The sequence below is a fragment of the Panthera onca genome, chromosome A1, assembly GCF_046562875.1.
Source record: "Panthera onca isolate mPanOnc1 chromosome A1, mPanOnc1 haplotype 2, whole genome shotgun sequence".
Taxonomy (NCBI): Eukaryota; Metazoa; Chordata; class Mammalia; order Carnivora; family Felidae; genus Panthera; species Panthera onca.
The window spans coordinates 110,461,562-110,481,532 of NC_138339.1; the positions used below are offsets into that span (position 1 = coordinate 110,461,562).

Genomic DNA, 19,971 nt, shown 5'->3' on the forward strand with positions numbered 1-19,971 from the left:
AACTAAAGAACATCTGCAGGGTCAGCAACATTTGATCATAATGTAACCACTGTAATAGCAAAAGAAATAATATGTCAGTCAGAATGGGGAAGCAAAGAAAAGAAGAGATCACAGAGACAAATGCTGGCAGTCCATAAAAACAGCATCCCTGAAAGCAAAAGTCTCAACCAGCACATGGCAATTTTTACTATTCCAAATCATAAGGTTATTCCTAGTATAGAGACAGATGTTAGGAACTGTGGCCAATTCTATTTAAATATTTCCATTCCTATGGGTCAGATTATCCCTATTGTGAGATGGACACAATAGGCAGTTATAGCCCTGATGCAATTAAACATTTATTTTACTTAACTCCCTTTATCCTAATGTCATACTTACCAGGTAACCTACTGTTTTTTCCTGTGCTAATTGAATTTCTATTGTAAATTAACAGATTGGAATTCTGGCAACTATTTTAAACTCACATATTTATCTTTTAGTCATTGTGATATCTTTTAGAGCCAAATCACCTTGGACATGGACAAAAGTGACTCTTTGGAGCTTCTAGGTCAGATCTGAGAACACAGTCAAGTAAAGGAATTACTGTTAAGTATTATCCCACCTAGCTACCCCAACCTTTCATTTGACTACAGCATCACCATCTCCATTTCTACTGGCTTCTAGAATTTTCTCTTCCTTTTTTTATGGAGTATATGTATTAAAAATGAAATAGGTGAGGTCCAATATTATAGCTTTCTTCTAGTGTCTGTAAACCTATTGCTGAGTCATGTATTTTGTCAATATTTGGCAATACATTTATTTACTTTTTACAACAGAAAACTTTGTTTCCTACTGTTCTGTCAGTACGAAAGAAGAAGAAATATTTAAAAATATTTGCTATACGTGACTTCAAATGGAATATGGTCATCACTAGGAAAAGTCTACCTCATTAATTTTGTGAAATATTAATTCAACTTGTACCACACTGACGAATAGGTGCTTTACTATATTGGCAACCAACAGTAACAATACAGTACAGGCAATGCTCAAATTCAAAATATGTTCAGTTTTATCAGGTCATTTTACAGTGGGTTGTTGGAAATTCAAACTCTGCATGGAGACCATGAAATACACTTACATGGCAATGAGATTTCCAATTCTGTCAACAAAAGCTTATCAAATAATTAATCAGGCTCTGTGTTAGGTATCTGTGACATACAAACAAATATGTCTTGTGCCATACAGATCATACTATAGTCAGAAAGATGGAAAAATAAAACAGAGAGTTATAATACTGAACTCAAAGAGCTACACAGCTGTACATGGCAGTACAGTTCTAATTAGATAGGAGCGATTAACTCTACACGATGAAAAGTTGAGCAAACAGTCGAGGAATTTTAAAGGGAATCAAAGAATCCCATCAAAGAACTTTAAAGGGAACTAAGCACAAGCAGAAGTGTGCCAGCTGATGAGAGAGGGAAAAGACAGGAAACCTGAGAAACAGTAGGGAGTTCTTGTAGAGTTGAGTGGGTATAACAAGCAGAAGGAGGAAAGTAAGAAAACGTGGGCTGGGCACAAATCAGGAGGCCATTCATGGTCTGCCAGGCAACTAGACCTTCTTTCGGACAGAGCTTCCCAAGAAATATGCCTAAATATTTATTCCCTCAGACTTGAAAGGGGCCAGGAGAAAAAAAAACTGGTGTCAGAGGGTAGATGTGTTTGATTTTATAAAAAACAGCCAGTTTTTTAATGTGGTTGCATTATTTTTACAACAACCAGTACTACATGAAAGGTATGGTTGCTCTAGTTATTGTTAATCTTTTGAATTTTAGCTCTTTTCTTGTGTGTCTAGTAGAGTGGCATCTCATTGTGGTTTCCCTGATGACTAGAGATGGTGAGTATCTTTTCATAGGCTTAGTGCTCATTCTTGTATTTTATAAAGTGACTGTTCAAGATTTTTACCCAATTTTTATTAGCGTTGCCTTCTTTTCTTTTAAATCATTGAGTTGAGGTGTTCTTTGTATAGTCTGGATACGAGTCTTGTCAAATACATACACTGTGATTATTTTCTCCCAGTTTACTGCTTTGCTAATGTTATTTTTTGAGAAGCTTAGTTTTAATTTTGATTAAGTTCAAATGATCAATGCTTCTCCCTTCTGGATAGCGCTATCTCTTGTTTACCCCAAAATTGTGAAAATATTCCACTATGGTTTCTTCTAGAAGGATTTTAAGTTTTAGCTTTTATGTTTAGTCTATGTTCCATCTTGAATTAATACTGGCACATGATGTCAGGTAGGGATCTTTATTTTTTCCATGTGGACATTAAGTTATTCTAACACCATTTGTTGAAAAGTCTTTCCATTTGTAATTGTGTTCCTTTGGTGCCATTGTCAAAGCCAATTGGCTGTATGGTGTCTACTTCTGGATTCTCTATTCTTTTTTTTACATTTATTTATTTTTGAGAGACAGAGAGAGACAGAGCACAAGTGGGGGAGGGGCAGAGACAGAAGGAGACACAGAATCTGAAGCAGGCTCCAGGCTCTGAACCATCAGCACAGAGCCCAATGTGGTGCTCAAACCCACAAACTGTGAGATCATGACCTGAACCAAAGTCGGACGCTTAACCGACTGAGCCACCCAGGCGCCCCTGGATTCTCTATTCTTTTCCATTCATTTATTTATATATCCTTATCCCAGTACCTCATTACTACAGTTTTAGAGTAAGTCTTAGTGCCAGACAGTGTAAGTTCTTTAATTTTTAATCTCCTTTTTCATGATTGCTTTCAGCTACTTTAGGGCCTTTGCATTTTCAAATATATTTTAGAATTCATCTATATCTTGATTTCTACAAGTCTGGTGGAATTTTAACTTAATTTTTATTTGACTAACTCTCTACACCAGTGGTTTGCAAGGCATGGGCTCTTGACCAGCAGCATTAGTATCACCAAGGATCTTGATGCAATGAAAATATTCAAGCCTCACCCTAAGACCTAGTGGATCAACCACTCTGGGGCTGGGACCTGCAATCTGTGTTTTAACAAGCCTTCCTGGTGATGGTGATGCATGATAAAGTATAAGCTTTGCTGCTGCAGATCAATTTGGGAGAAGTAACGTCTTAGCAATTAAATATTCCAACCCACGAACAGATATTTCTCTCCATTAATTTAGGTCTTCTTCAATTTCTCTCGACAGCATTCTGTAGTTTTAAGTGTACATGTCTTGCATATATTTTGCTTAATTTATATCAGGGTATTTAATATTTTCTGACACTACTATAAATGGCACTCTAATTGTTACTAGCTAACCTTTAGCCGTAGCGTACAGGTAGAAGAGACAGAAGTCTATTTGGGGGTGGGAGTTCACTAAGAGATTTGAAAAAAATGTAGAGAGCTCAAATGCTGGTAGCATCTTGAAAACTAACTAGTTTTAACAGACATGCAAGATTAGGAGGTTGTTTCCAATGAAGTGACATAGGTATGAAGCATAAGCAACTGTGCAAATCACAAAAAGAGGGACAACCAGATATGCTCTCCCACAGTCTTGCCAAACATTTTCTACAGTCTTGACAAAAAGATCAAACATGAGTAGCCAGCTTCTGGATGCAGGTGCCAAACTGAAGGAAAGACAGAGGACAGAGGAACATCGTGAACGAACATGAATAACATAAGATCAACAAAATCTAAACTGTGGCAAGATCTACAGGTTAAATAGGCTGGGTTTTTCAACAGACAAATTTATAAGAAAATAAAAGGGATAGAGGAGAACCACAGAGATTGATGGAGATTTAAATCAAATATGAAGTTTTTAAAAAATGTAAAACTCTAAACTATAATGTACATTTGGGTGATAAAATTTTATAAATTTACTGCAAAAGGTTCAGGGTTGCTTTTGGGGGAGGCTGTATTATGACAGAGTACATGATTCTGGATTAGATGACAAAGTTCTATTTCTGACCTTGTGGAATTCACCTTATAATAACCCATTAAGCCATATATTTAATTCCTGTGGCTTTCTGTAAACTTGTCTTACTTTAAATTAAGTAGTTTTCTCTTAATCGGACATATGTAGAATCTGGGATTTAAGAGTTTACAAACTGTAGTGGTAGAATGGTGTTTGGTGATGGTAAGAACTAAGGTGTGGCTACATTAGTGGTTGTTCACTTGAGGTATGGATATTAGTGTGGATGGAGTAAAAAAAAAACTGAACAGCTAAGACTTGGGAAGGCATTGAAGAAGTCTCTAAGTCTGGTTCTCATCTTCACCATCAGGGTGGGGAGTGGCCTGGAGGTTGGGAGAGACAAAAATTATAAATAGGTGGAGAAAAACATACTTAGGTCACAAAGTTACTACTCTCCCCTAGGTTCACAAAATGAAAGAATATTTTGGAAGGGAAAAGGGAAAGAAAGAAACAGTTGAACCCACATTCTTTCTGTGGGTTGTGGTAAAATGAGCACAAGGAGGCTCACTATCTTTCAGACACAGGCAGATTTCAGTTGAGGTTTGTGGTAGAGAAAGTTCCTAGGAAATATTAAAAGTTAAGGATAAATTGCTAACAAAGAAACAGAAATTTCTGAAACACAATGGAAGAGATCAAGAGGGAGGAAAGTGTGTGTGTGTGTGTGTGTGTGTGTGTGTGTGTGTGTGTGTGGAGGATGCAGAAGAGCATAAAGAAGGATGACAGTGATAATACATTAGAAAAGATGCAAGGGAAGGCTCCTATTCCGATATTCAAGAATGTGAGCATCATGGATAGAATGACTTGATCTCACTGTTCTGATTGGAGCTTGTCTGAAATGCTGGGATTACTTGAAATTTACAGGGGTGGTGTCTTAGCTCTAATAGGTTCAGGTGCCTTCATCTAATCACTTTGCACATCAGTGTTTCCATGGAAGAAGGCTTTCAGAATTCTGAGGTTAGAAGAAACTGCTTTAGCTCTGAGACTAAGAAGTCTTAATATGGCCAAGTGAAGAGGAATTGGAAGGTCTCCTTGATGATTCCTAGCACTGCAAACCACTGGGGATGCTTCTAAATCTTGAATCACAATGACTTTTTCTTCCCTTTTATTTCCAAGGTTCACAGATATTAGAAAGATCTGACAAGAGTAAGGCAGGGCAAAAGTGGAAGTAACATACAAAGCTATAAATGGGCTTAGAGATAAGCTTGTTCAGAGCCCAGCCTGACAAACACTGATGGGGTCAGTATAGGAGAAATGGAGCATATGTATGTCAGTTTATGGGTCACCATGAGTTCTGCCCTGGTGTACCCCACCTCTCAACAAGTGGGGCCTGACTGGTGGAGCAACATTTCTGTTGTCATCAGGGCTGTAGTAGTGAAGGAAAAGTGGAGAGAAAAGAAGAGGGAGGTCCTAAACACAAGAAAAGGAGAAGGCAGTATACTAATCAATTTGGAAAATTTCCTCTTATGGAATACATTTAATTCTAACAAAACAATTTTAGAACACTTTAGGATATTGTTTTAAAATAAAAATTATGAAATAACTATGTTTTAAAAATACTACACCACAGCAATGCTATACTTTTTATTCTCTGTGCTACCAAAACTGTTTTTAAAGTTTAAAATAAAAATTCATCTATTATACTGAGTGTTCCATGTTACATGCTAATTGTGTATTTTAAGGTTTCTTCAGATATGATAGAGTTAAATGTATATAAAATTATAACATTTTACATTTGATATAAAATTGAGGGAAAAATAAGCACAGGATGATTTGGATAGAACCATGAGATTCAGTATTTCTCAGACTTTTCCACCAAAGCACCCATAGCAGAACACAGCTCCCAGGAACCAGGCAAAACATCCTGATGTAAGCTGCTTTAAGTCTAAACTTTCTAAAAAATATTTTTATTTTGTATTGCATTTGTATTTTTTCATTTTAAAATTCCTGTGAATTGAATGTTATATTATATAACTTGTGCATTTATTATAAAGATGTTTTAAATTCTTGTCTGTGGAGTAAAATGAACACTCTGGGAAGATGCATAATATTTATTCTGAGGCTTCATGTAAACTCCCAACTGAGAAACACAGCATTATAAATACATGCTATTTGAATATTTTTGTTGTGTATTCTTACCTCCATCGTAGGTGGAGTCTTTCTTTTTCCTCTAATCCAAGCTAGAAAGACAAATAATACTTAAATGTAAATTTTTGATAATTTGCACAAACACTTTACTTATTCATGCATAAAACAAATATTTATTGAGCACCTGTTACATGTTATTTTAGGCACTGGACATCTAAGGAGGGACCAAACATGAATTTTCTCCTCTTCTGCAAAATATATACTAGTGAAGGGGAACAGAAAACAAACACACAAATATACGATGTCAGGTAATGATTTGTGTCCTGAAAAAATACAAGAGCATAGGGAGTTCAATAAAGAAAGGCAGTTCCATTTCCAAAATCAGACCTAATAAGTGCCTGATTTCCACTGAGTGCTCAATGTTTGTAGCAACAGGAAGCAAGTGGGCCAGCTGCCTCAAGGGAAGTGTATATGAATCACATGGAAGATGGTGTTTAGGAGAGTAGAATCAGCCTTTCTGGGTTCAAATCTCGACTGCATCCCTTACTAGCTGTGTAATCGGGGCAAACTACTTAATTTTGTAAGCATCGTATTTCCAATCTGCAAAATATAAATTATAATAATATCTACATTTAACAGTTGTGAAAAGTATATGAAGTTATATATACAAATTTTTAGCTCAGAGCCTGGCGTACAGTAAGCATTAAGTCTAAGTTAATATTATTAATATTATTATTAACTATTATTATCTCTATAATTCAATACAGCTATATTTTTTAAAATAGGCTGAAAAAAAAAACCCTAAGAGCAATAGTATCAGCTTGGACTATAAGAATATATCAAGAAAATATATTGTAGGAATTTGGTCTTTAAAAAGTAGAAAACTGATCACTTTAGTTAATTCTTTTTAACGTTTATTTATTATTATTGAGAGACAGAGAGAGACAGAGCATGAGCATGGGAGGGGCAGAGAGAGGAGGAGACACAGAGTCTGAAGCAGGTTCCAGGCTCTGAGCTGTCAGCACAGAGCCCAACGCGGGGCTCAAATCCATGAACCGTCAGATCATGACCTGAGCCGAAGTCGAATGCTTAACCGACTGAGCCACCCAGGCGCCCCTCACTTTAGTTGATTTAATTTTCATTACAAAATTGTGAGGTATCCTTATTTAATAGAGAAATTAAATAACTGTCTCAAATTTATACAGTAAGTACTAATGGTAGCATGTGAGTCCAGAGTTGTCCCCATTTCTAGCTCCAAAAGATATCCACATTCTACTAAGCTGCCTCTCAAATTTCAGTTAGCAACAAGCAAAGAACACAAAACTAGGAAGAAAAGGTTGCACTCTTAATTACAAGTCAGAAAATAAGAATTGCTGACCCCATTTTACAGTTTGGGAAACTGAGTTTCAGAAAGATTAAGCAATCTGCCTAAACTCAACAGCCTGGGAATCAACCCCTTGTTAAAATGGCTCTAAAACCTGAGCTCTGTTTACCAGCTACCTTTTATTCAGACCAGCTCCACCAGCCTGCCTTTTGTCATCCAAGCAACAGCACCAGGCAGGAACTGTCCTCCAGACAAACCCAGTACTGAATGGTTATTGGGGTACAATGAGCAACATTCAATTGTCGGCCTTGCACTAATCCCATATAAGTATTTTTAATATAGTTCCAGTGTTTTATCTTCTCTACTCCTACTTCTGAGTTTCTACCCCTGTTGTTTTTCTCTGTATTCTTTTTATTCTTTTTTAAATTTTTAATATTTATTTATTTATTTATTTTTACCATTTATCCATTTTTGAGAGACAGAGAGAGATAGAGTGTGAGTGGGGGAGGGACAGAGGGAGAAGGAGACACAGAATCCGAAGCAGGCTCCAGGCTCTGAGCTGTTAGCCCAGAGCCCAATGTGGGGCTTGAACTCACAGACCGCAAGATTATGACCTGAGCTGAAGTCAGATACTTAACCAACTGAGCCACCCAGGCGCCCCTGCGTTCTCTTTCTCGTTAGCTTCCACTCCTATTTGGTCCATTTCTAGCCCCAAGTTGTACAGATTTTATATTCCTTATTAGGCTTGTAAGGCTGTCAGGAGCAAGATGCATCCATGGGAGATTTATTTTTCTACCGGCTAAATGCCTCAAAAGAGTAGGTGCTTAATACAGCTGTGGAACGAATACTTCCACTATAAAATATTTCCACTACACAAATATTTGCTGTAATGGGATTTTTACCTGTGTTAGAAAACCCAGCTTAGCAATAGCAAGATTCCTCTGTGCAATCAAGGAAATGAGTGCTTTATGGAATTTTCAACTGCCTTCTTATGGTCAAAATAAAAGTTACTTAGCTTTATTTATCGGCATTTTTTCCCCCAGGATAGAGCTTCTTATAAAATAATTCAACATAAGTCATATACCTCTAAAAGGTTTTAAGCAGTAAATCTTCAGTTTTAAATTAGATTAAAAACTTAATTAAGAAAAATCAACTGCTAGGGCAGGGGATGGCTAACTACACAACTTGAGAGTCAAATTCTGCTTGTAACTTGTTTTACATTTTTAAATGGTTGAAAAAAATATCAAAGGAAGAATAATATTTCATGACACATGAAAATTACATAGAATTCAAATTTCACTGTCAGTAAATAAGGTTCTATTGGCACATAGCCACACTTGTAGAGCCCACAAAGGCTAAAATACTTATCACTTGGCCCTTTAAAGAAAGTTTGCCAACCCCTGTGGTAGGGCAACCAGTAAGTATAAGCCTTATATCAAGAATGATCTATCCTGATTCAAAAACACTTTCATAATATCTAAAATAAAAATCATTATTAACTGCTACACTTTTTACTAATGAAGACCATGTACTCCAGAGTCTGTGAACATATACTGTTGGCTTTAGATCATGCTGGAAAATATCACGGCACAATGCATACTTACTACCACCATGAGAAAAACAACTTAAAACAACTACCACCATGAGAAAAACAACTTAAAACAACAAACTGTCTTATCAATAAGTCCATAAAACAACATTTCCAATTTCTTTGTAAGGTTAAAATAAGAAAAATACTTCAAGAGAATCTAAATAATTTTCAAAAAAATCCCTGAATTAATAGATTGAGTAAACTCTGATACGTGTTTTCTAACGTTTACTTGTTTTGTATAAGTTTATAAAATTCATGCACAGAAGAATGCAGTATAACTCAGATAACGTATTAAGTACTGCCTAGAATAGTTACCCTCATGGGACACACTATTCTCTAAGGAAAGATATAGGACTTCCTTTAGCTTTATTTTAAATGGCTCAAGGAAAAAGATCTTAGTTTTATCTTGATAAATAAATGCAATTGCTGATATACATTTGTATAATTCTACAATAACCAGATACTTGAAATGTTCTTGAGATGATGGTTGAGGACCATTTACTGCTATGTATCCAATAAAGGTTACAGCTGGAAATATTCAATGTGATCACTCATTTATATAATCATCCCTAACTTTCCCAATCACTCTATGCAACAAAGGAAATATCCTGCTGAAGGTTGGCAAAGGTTAGGAAGAGGAAGAATAAAAATATGCATTAATATCAAATCATTACATTTCTTTTTTTTTATCCTCATAACAATCTGGAACTGAACCTCGATCCAATTATAAATTATATAATGATTCTGCCATTGCTAATTATATCTGTATGGTGGATTCTGTATCAGTCTTCATTATAATGTAACCATTGTTTGAATAGAATTTAGCAAGATAACTGGAAAGTTTATGTCTTAAGATCCTAGCATTCTTTCATCAGTGTTCATCTGCATTCTCATTAGTATGCATGAAATTTTCATTGAACTTTAATACTCTTATTGGAACATAACACACTATAATAAGCGTAAAAGTGAGCATGCAAATTAAAGTTCCCATTAATCACTAAAAGGGACTAGAAGAAGCAAGCAGGAAAATACTTCGTGAAGCATACATTTTTCAAATTTCTATAAGCACTGGAAACGGCTAATATACTTTTAGAAGCAGTGCCAACAGGGGTTAAGGTAAATGAAACATTTATCACTAGATTCAGGAGGTGATCATTCAGAACTAAAATTATGGAAAGCTTGTGAGGAGTCTGCATCTAAAAGATACTACATTAGAAATATGTGTTGTTTAATTCGCTCAAGGAGAAGACAACACTATAATAAAGCCTCATCTTTTAAAAAATGATCTTTGCCAGTTCTGGGTGTATATATCTTATAAAAATCTATAAAAACAAGAATCCCTACTTTTTAACTGTGAAAATTCTTCAAGTGATATATTATGAAATGAGTCACTTTCTGATTACTGACTCTTGAGCATATCTTAAAGACATTATTAGATTTAACTGGCATATTTAAGTTAAAATTTTGGGGATGCTCAAGCCTATTACTATTCTTTTTCTTTAATCCTCTTTAGTTTGATATAATTTATAAACAATACAGTGAAACCATTTTAAGTGTGCAATTCCATGAATTCTGAAAAACGTTTACAACCTTTTAACCAGCACCAAAATCAGTATATAGAATGTTTCCATCACTTGCAAGTTTCCTATCTCTGACCACATGCAAACACCCACCCTAATCCATCCACAGCTCCCAGGTAGTGCTACACTTTCTGTCACTGTTGATGAGTTCTGCCTTACCTACAGTTTCATATAAATGGAATTTTACAGTATGCACTCTTTTGCATCTAACTTATTTTACTCAACATAATGTTGTTAAAGTTCATCCATGTAACTGTGTGTAGAGAACAAACTCTTAAGGTAGCCTCCACAAACCCCATCTCTTCATGTCCACACCTTTGTATGGTTTCTTCCCCTTGAGTAAAGGCAGGTCCTGTGACGTACTTCTAACTATGATAAGAGGGCAAAGGAGATGGAATGTCTACGAGTGCATGATTATGTCATGTAAGCTTACAGCATCCATTTGCTGGAGGCTCTCCCTTGCTGGCTGTAAGAGAAAAGGTGGCATGTTGAAGAATCCCATGTGGCAAGGAACTTTCAGTGACTTCTAGGAGCTTAGGGTGGTCTCTGGCCAGCATCAAGTGAAAAACTGAAGCTCACAGTCCTATGGTTGCAAGGAGCTGAATTCTGTGAATAACCACACATGTGGAACAATGGATCCTTCCACACTCAAACCTCCAGATGAGAATGCAGACCTGGATGATACCTATTGACATGGTTTGCAGTCTATGTGAGACCCTAAGTAGAGAACCCATCTAGGCTTGGACTCAAGACCACAGGAACCAGGCGATGATAAATATATAGTGTTTTTAGCTAAGTTTGTGGTAATACTGATGCAGAGTAATAAAAAATAAATACAGTGAGCACAGCAGCAGTTCATTCTTTTTATTCCTGTGTAATATTCCACTATATAGAAAATGACAATGTGTTTATCCACTGATTTTTGTTGGGTGTTTGGGGAACTTTCAATTTGGGCTTTTATGAATAAAGCAGCTATGAAAACTTTCAGTAAGTGTTTGGGTAGACTACGTTTTTATATCTCTGGATTAATACCCAGCAGATTTCCAGGTTATAGTGTAAGAGTGTGTTTAAGTTTATAAAGAATAAGCTATTTCCCAAAGCAGATGTACCATTTACACATTGGCCAAACATTTATGTACATTTCAGGTGCTTTACATCCTCATTAACACTTTGTATTGTTAATCTTTTAAATTCTAGTGAGTCAGTGGTATGTAGTGGTACTTCACTATGGTTTTAATTTGCATTCCTTGATAACTAATGATGTTACATATCTTCTTTTTAACTTCTGATGCTAGTCCTATTATTGGGTTGTGAGAGTTCTTTACATATTCTGGATACAAGTTTTATGTCACATATGTATCACAAATTTTCTCTTCATCCATCTTTTCATTTGTTCAGAGTTATCTGTTAAAAAAGAGTTTAAAATTTTTTGATGAAGTTCAACTTATCATATTTTTTCTTTTATATGTGGTGTCCTATATAATTCTTTGACTATGCCATGATAGAAAGATTTAGTCCAATGTTTTCTTCTAAAAGCTTTAACTTTCACATTTAGGTCTGTGATCAATTTCAATTTAAGTTTTAGATTTAATATGAGGTAAAGACCAAAGTTTATTTTTTTTCATATGGAAATCCAACTATTTAACAGTAGTTGAAAAGAATTTCCTTTTCCCATTGAAAACTCAAATGACCATATAAATGTAGGGACACTTCTGGACTCTCAGTTTGATTCCATTAATTTTATATCTATCATTATAGTGGTATTAAACTGTCTTGAAAAATGTAGCTTTTTAAAGTTAAATCCTCCAACCTTGTTCTTTTTAAAAAGTGTTTTAGGCAGTATGGAGATTCCTCAAAAAGTTAAAAATGGAACTACCCCATGATCCAACAATTGGTATTTACCCAAAGGATATAAAAATATTGACCCAAAGGAATACACACACCCCAATGTTTTCAGCAGCATTATCAACAATTGACACATTTCTCAGCCATCAAAAAGAATGAAATCTTGCCATTTGCAAGGATATGGATGGAACTAGAGCATTATGCTAAGAAAAATAAGAGAAATAAAAATACCGTATGATTTCACTCATTTGTGGAAATTTAAGAAACAAAACAAATGAACATAGGGAAAAAAGAGAGGCAATCAATAAAGAGTCTTAACTATAGAGAACAAACTGGTTATGGGGAGGGGGGAGGTGGGCCGGGGGAGGGGTTACATAGGTGATGAGGATTAAGGAGGACACTTGTTGTGATGAGGACTGGGTGTTGTATGTAAGTGATGAATCATTAAATTGTACACCTGAAACTAATATTACATGCTATGTTAACTAACTAGAATTTAAATAAAAATTTGAGGGGCGCCTGGGTGGCGCAGTCGGTTAAGCATCCGACTTCAGCCAGGTCACGATCTCGCGGTCCGTGAGTTCGAGCCCCGCGTCAGGCTCTGGGCTGATGGCTCGGAGCCTGGAGCCTGTTTCCGATTCTGTGTCTCCCTCTCTCTCTGCCCCTCCCCCATTCATGCTCTGTCTCTCTCTGTCCCAAAAATAAATTAAAAACGTTGAAAAAAAAATTAAATAAAAATTTGAAAGGAAAAAAAAAGTGTTTTAGGTATCCTAGATCCTTTTACATTTTAATACAAAATTTAGGATCAGCATGTTAATTTTTTGTTTTAATTTTTCTAAATGTTTATTTATTTTTTAGACAGAGAGAGAGAGAACATGAATGAGGGAGGGTCAGAGAGAGGGAGACACACAATCTGAAACAGGCTCCAGGCTCTGAGCTGTCAGCACAGAGCCCGACGTGGGGCTTGAACTCACGGACCGAGAAATCATGACCTGAGCCCAAGTCGGCCGCTTAACCGACTGAGGCACCCAGGCGCCCCTCAGCATGTTAATTTTAAAAAGAAAAATTTACTAGTATCTTGACTTGGGATGCACTAAATGTACAGATCAAATTTAGGCAAATAAAATCTTTTAACTATTGACTTCGGAACCACAAAAATGTGTATCTCTCCACTTATTTAGATTTCCTTTAATTTCTCTTAGGAATATTTTACATTTTTCAATGTACAGGTTGTAGAGACATATTTTTGTAACATTATCCCTAAATACTTCATGTTTTTAATGGCATTTTAAGTGACAGAATAAAAAAATTCATTTAGCAATTGTTTGGTAATAAAATGTAGATAGATAAGTGGTCTTAACATATTGCCCTTATATCTTGAAAACTTACTAAATTCATTATTTTATAGATTTTTTTGAGGTTGTCTTTATGCACAATTATGTCATCTGTAAAGAGGCTTTTACTTTGTCATTTCCTATCTGAATTCATTTTATTTCTTTTTCTAGCCTTATTGCACTTACTTGAATTTTCCAGGATAATATAAAATAAAAATAGTGAGGATACCCTTGTTTTGTTCCAAATTTTAGGGGGGACAGTGTTCTTTTACTATCGAATATGAGGTTGGTTACTTGTAAGTGCTTTTTCCTCTTAATATCCTTTATTAGGTTGAGGAACTTCCCAGTTCACGTGTGTAGAGAGTTTTTAATTATGAATGTATGGTGAATTTTGTCAAATATTTTTTCTGTACTAATATGAAATTATGATTTTTCTTCTTTGTTAAAAGTTGAATATAAATGCAAATGAAATGCACAGTGAGATACCATCTCATACCTGGTTAGGACGGCTATTATCAAAAGACAAAGAATAGAGGTGCCTGGGTGGCTCAGTCAGTGGAGGGTCTCTTGATTTCAGCTCAAGTCGTGGTCACAGGACTGTGGACTTGAGCCTCACGTCCGGCTCTGTGCTAAGTGGGAAGCCTGCTTAGGATTCTTTCTCTCCCTCTCTCTGCCCCTCCCCTGCTCTCTCTCTCTCAAGTAAATAAATAAGCAAATGAATGAATGAATGAATGAATGAATAAATAGTTTTAACAAAAAAGACAAAGGATAATAAGTGTTGGTAAGGATGTGGAGAAAAGAAAACCCTATGTACTGTTCAGTGGGAATGTAAACTGATACAGCCAGTATGGAAAATAGTATGGAGTTACCTCAAAAAATTAAAACTAGAACTACCATATGATCCAGAAATCCCTCTTCTGGATACATATCCAAAGGAAATGAAATCATTATTTTGAAGAGATATCTGTGCTCCCATGTTCTCTGCAGCATTATTGGCAATAGCCAAGATATGGAAACAACTTTAATGTCCATTGATGGAAGAATGGTATGTGTGTGTGTGTATATATGTGTATATATATATATATATATATATATATATATATATATATATATATATATATATTTACAATGGAATATATTATTCAGTCTTAAAAGAAGAATGTCCTGCCATCTTTGACAATATCAGATGAATCTGGAAGACATGGTAAATGAAATAAGCTAGATATGGAAAGAAAAATACTGCATGATCTCATTTTTATGTGGAATGTAGGTGGCTACCAGGGGTGGGAGATGGGGGAAATGGGGCGATGTTGATCTTTAAATGTTAAACCAACTTATATTACTGGGATAAATTCCACATCATTATGGCATATTGCCCTTTTTTATATACTGCTGGATGCAGTCTGCTAATATTTTGTTAATGATTTCTGCATCTATGATTATGTCGGATATTAGTTTATAGTATTCTTTTCTTTATTGTCTCTGACAAGAGTTGGTATCAGGGTAAACCTGGCCTCACACAATGAGTAGATAAGTAAGTATTCCCACCTCCAAAATTTTTGGCAAGAGTTTATAACCTATCAAGGTGAATAAATTGAAAAAAAAATGAATTCTACAATTTCTCAGGGTAATGTTCTATAACTGTCAACTTGGTTACACTGTTTGATACACATAGTTGTCTTCTACATAATTCTTACAATTTCAACCTTTTACATAGAGATTTTAGACCATTGATGTTTACCACAATTATTTACATAATTAGGTTTAAATCTACAGGTATTTGTACAGCCATGTTCACAGCAGCATTACTCAATAGCCCAAAGGTGGAAATAATCCAGAGATCCATTGATGGATGAACAAATGAACAAAATCTGGTATATGGAGAAAATGGAATGTTATTCAGCTTGAGAAAGGAATGAAATTCTGATAGATGCTAAAGCATAAATAAACCTTGAAGACATTATACTAAGTGAAATAAGCCAGACTCAAAACAACAAATACTGTATGATTCCATTTATATGAGATACCTAGAGTAGTCAAATTCATAGACACAGAAAGTAGAATGGTGGTTGTCAGGCATGGTGGAGGGGGGAGGAGGGAATGGGAACTTACTGTGCCATTGGTAAAGACCTTCAGTTTAGGAAGATGAAAAGTTCTGGAGATGGTGTTGACAATGACAACAGTGTAAATGTGCCTAAAGCCACTGAGCTACGTGCTTAAAAATGGCAAAAATGGAACTTTTTATGTCATGTATCTTTTATCACAATAAAAAAGCGAGAGATAATAAAAAAAAATCAATGTAATCAACTACATTAATAAAATGAAGAATAATGATAAAATTCAAGCCAATAAATGCAGAAAAAAAGAGAAAATCCAACATCATTCATAATAAAAACTTCCAGCAATCTAGGAAGAAAAGAGAGTTTTCTTGATCTGATGGAAAGCATCTACATAAAAATTTCTGGCTAACATTAAATTTAATAGCGAGAAACGGAATGCTTTCCCTCTAAGATTAAGAAAAAGGCAAGACTTCACTTTCACTATTTTTTTACTTACGTTTTGAAATGTTTATTTATTTATTTGGAGACAGAGAAATAGAGAGCAAGCAGGGGAGGGACAGAGAGAGCGTGAGAGAGAATCCCAAGCAGGCTCTACACTGTCAGCACAGAGCCAGATGTGGGGCTCAAACTCATGAATCATGAGATCATGACTTGAGCTGACACCAAGAGTTGGATGCTTAACTGAATGAACCACCCAGGTGTTCCCACTTTCAGTATTTCTAATCATCAATGTCATGGAGGTCCTTGTCAGGAAAGAAAGGCAAGAAAAAAAAATACATTAGAATAGAGTACATAGAAAGAATACAAATTGTTTATGTAGACGATCCCCCAAATATAAACTAAAATAAATGAGTCTAGCAAAGTTGGGTAAAGTACATACATAGTTGATATACAAAAATCAATTGTATTTCTATGTATTATCAATGAATAATGTGAAGTTGAAATAAAAAACAATTAGCAATAGCCCCTAAAAATTAACATTTAGGAACAGCTGCTATAATGTGTGTAGCTTTCATCTGTGTCTGATGGCAGTGTCTGTCTGTGCTTTGTATCCAGATCTTGCTATTCCCATAAACACATAGCCAAAGAGTAAGCTGGAATCCTAGTACAATATCATTTTATTTGAATTGAGTTGATTTCCTGTGTGCTTTAATGAATAAATGCTAAGCTTTCTAGTATTAAAAAAGGAGCACTTAGGTTTTATTTTAATAAAATATGTGCAAGATCTATAAGCTAAAAACTTCAGATGAAACAATGAAGGAAGACCTAAGGAGAGAATATGCTGCGTTCATAGAAGGCTCAATCCTCTCCAAACTGATCTATAAATTCAATGCATTCCCAGTCAAAATTCTGGAAGGATTTTTGGGTAACAATTGATAAGTTGATACTAAAAGTCATATATACTCACAAAAGGGTCCAAAGTATCCAAAACAATGTATCCAAAACAATTTTGAAAAAGAGGTTGGAGAATTCAACTTACCTATTTCAAGACTTACTACAAAGTCTCAGTAATCAAGTCAGTGTGGCATTGAGAAACGGACAGACACAGATCCATGGACAGAATAGAGAAGACAGAAATAGACCACACCTATATAGAAACCTATTTTTGACATAGGTGCAAAAACAGTGAGAAAAGGATGGTCATTTCAAAAATAGTTCTGGGAGAGTAATCAAAATCATAAAGTCAGAGTATAATGATGGTTTCCAGGGGCTGGGTAAGGTTAAGGAAGAATGGGAGAATTATTGTTTAATGGTATAGAGTTGGTTTTATGAGATGAAAAGAGATATGAAGATAGATGTTAGTAGTGGCTACACAATAAGGTCAATGTATTTAATATCATTGAACTGTACACTTAAAAATGGGTAAGATGGTATATTTTATGCCATGTGCATTTTAACCCGATAAAAAATAATACTGGAAAAAAGTGGATATCCATATAAATGAAATTGTATTTATACCATTCACAAAAAATAGATTCAAAATGATCACTGATGTAGATATAAAGCCCCAAACCATAAAATTTTAGGAGAAACCACAGGAGAAAATATTCATGACCTTGGGTTAAGCAAAATTTTCTTGTAACACCAAAATGATGATACATAAAAGAAAAAAAAATAATGAATTGGACTTCATTACAATTATGAATGTGTGCTCTCTAAGGGGCACTGTCAAAAGAATTGAAAAACAAGTCACAGACTGGGAAAAAATATTTGCAAATCACATATATGCGGAATTGTATTGAGCATATGTAAGGAACCCTCCAAGGTAAACAATTAGAAAAAAAACCCAACCAAATAAAAAATTTGTCGGCAAAAAGATATGAACATACGCTATAGCAAAGAAGATATACAGATGGCAAATATCATGAAAGATGATCAGCATGACCAGTCACTAGAGAAATAAAAATTAAAACCACAGTGAGACACTACAACACGAATCTAGTAACACTGACAACACTAAAGGCTAGGGAAGATGAGGAACCTCTGTAGCTTTCCATGTAGTATTAATGGGAAAGCTAAATGGTATAGACGTTAAAAACCAGTTTAGCAGTTTAAGTTGAATTTATTCTTACCACATGACTTAGAAATGCCACCTCAAGGTAGTTACCTGAATGAAATGAAAATTCATGTTCAAATATTTATACCTAAATAGGAATATTAATTTATATAGTGGTTCCACTTATAATTGCTATAAAGTGTAAACAACCCAAATGTCCTGCAGCTGGTGAATGGGTAAGTTGGTATATCAATATGATAAAATTCTACTCAGCAATAATAAGGAATAAACTGCTGATTCATGCAAATATATAAATGGATTTCAAATGCATTAAGCGAATTGAAAGAAAGCAGCCTTCTGCTTCTAGCCAAGATGGAGCAAGAGAAACAAATTACATGAAACAACAATTTTCAAAACAGTGGACATCAAGTAATGAAATACAGTGATCTCTTCAGAATGTTAAAAAACAAACAAACAAACAAACAAAGGTTACCCTTACAATTGCCTCACTTACTCCTTTGAGAGTTTCCAGGCTGTTGCATGGGGAGGGGATCCTGCTAAAATCCACAATACTACTTATGTTATGGAAATGGAAATGGAGTCTAGGGAGACCAAAGTGACTAAAATTCACAGGATAGACTATCAGACAGGAGACAGCTTCAAAGAAAGCAAACTCTGGAGATTGGTAGGGGGGCTGCTATCAAGTATTCAGAAGAGCACTAATGAGTTCAGGTGAGTGAGAAACTTCTAAGACCAGGAAAAGAACCACCTGAAAAGATCAGAAGAAACAGTATTCATATTTTACACAGGAGCAAGAGTAATGTTAATTTCCAGCACCCAGAGTGGAAAACCTCATGATTGACAGGGCAGAGGAGAGTGCTCAGCAACAACTTCCATCAACAATACAGAATTATAGTTCTAGATTAAATTCTGTTCCAGTCCTACCTAACAAATCTTGAAAGATTATCCCTGAAAGGATCAAACTGTTTCCAAGTAACTTAACTGTGTCTCAGAACAAAGCTCAATAATATAGATAGGAATATAAAAATATCTAGTATTCAACTAGGCAAAAATTTAAAATGCCTGACATCCAATCAGAAATTGCAAAGCAAACAAAGAAGCAGAAAAATACTTCCCATAATGAAGAGAAAAAAAAAAACCAACTAACCAACTAAAAACAGACACAGATGGTAGAATTAGCAGACAAGAACATTAAAACAGTTATAACTGTACTCCATATGTTCAAAAAGAGAGAGGACAGATTGAAGAGGTTAAGTAGAAACATGGAGGATATAAAACAGACCCTTATCAAACTTGTTCAGACGAAAACTACAATGCCTGAAACGAGGAATACTCTGGATGGATTGGTAGGAATTTGACACTGTAAAAGAAAAGATCAGTGAACTTGAAGATACAATAAGAGAAACCATACAAAATAAAACTCAAAGAGTAAAAGCCTCCGCAAATGAACAGAGCATTTGTGAACTGTGAGACAACTTCAAATAGCCTAATATTGTAAGTGGAGTTCCCAAAAGGAAGGATGGAAAGAGACTCAAAGAAAAGTATTTGAAGAAATAATTGCCGAAATTTTTCTAAATTTAAAGGAAACTATAAATCCATAAGGCTAAGAAGCTCATGAAACTTCAAGCACAAAAGAGACTATATGATGGCACATCATAATCAAATGGCTGAAAACCAGTTTAAAAAAGAGTAACTTGG

General features: G+C 35.2%; 1 protein-coding gene and 1 non-coding gene across 2 annotated transcripts in view; one reads left to right on the forward strand and one right to left on the reverse strand.

Annotated features, from left to right (window-relative positions):
* Positions 1 to 19,971, reverse strand: part of NDUFAF2 (NADH:ubiquinone oxidoreductase complex assembly factor 2) — a 168,472-nt gene that overhangs the window by 40,407 nt on the left and 108,094 nt on the right. The window contains exon 3 of the mRNA XM_078449568.1: positions 6,073 to 6,113. Within this exon, the coding sequence (XP_078305694.1) occupies positions 6,073 to 6,113 (41 nt within the window). The remainder of the gene's footprint in view (positions 1 to 6,072; positions 6,114 to 19,971) is intronic.
* On the forward strand, positions 16,749 to 16,883 carry LOC132682603 (small nucleolar RNA SNORA23). Its single transcript, XR_009611775.1, has one exon. It is a non-coding gene; the product is annotated as a small nucleolar RNA SNORA23 (small nucleolar RNA).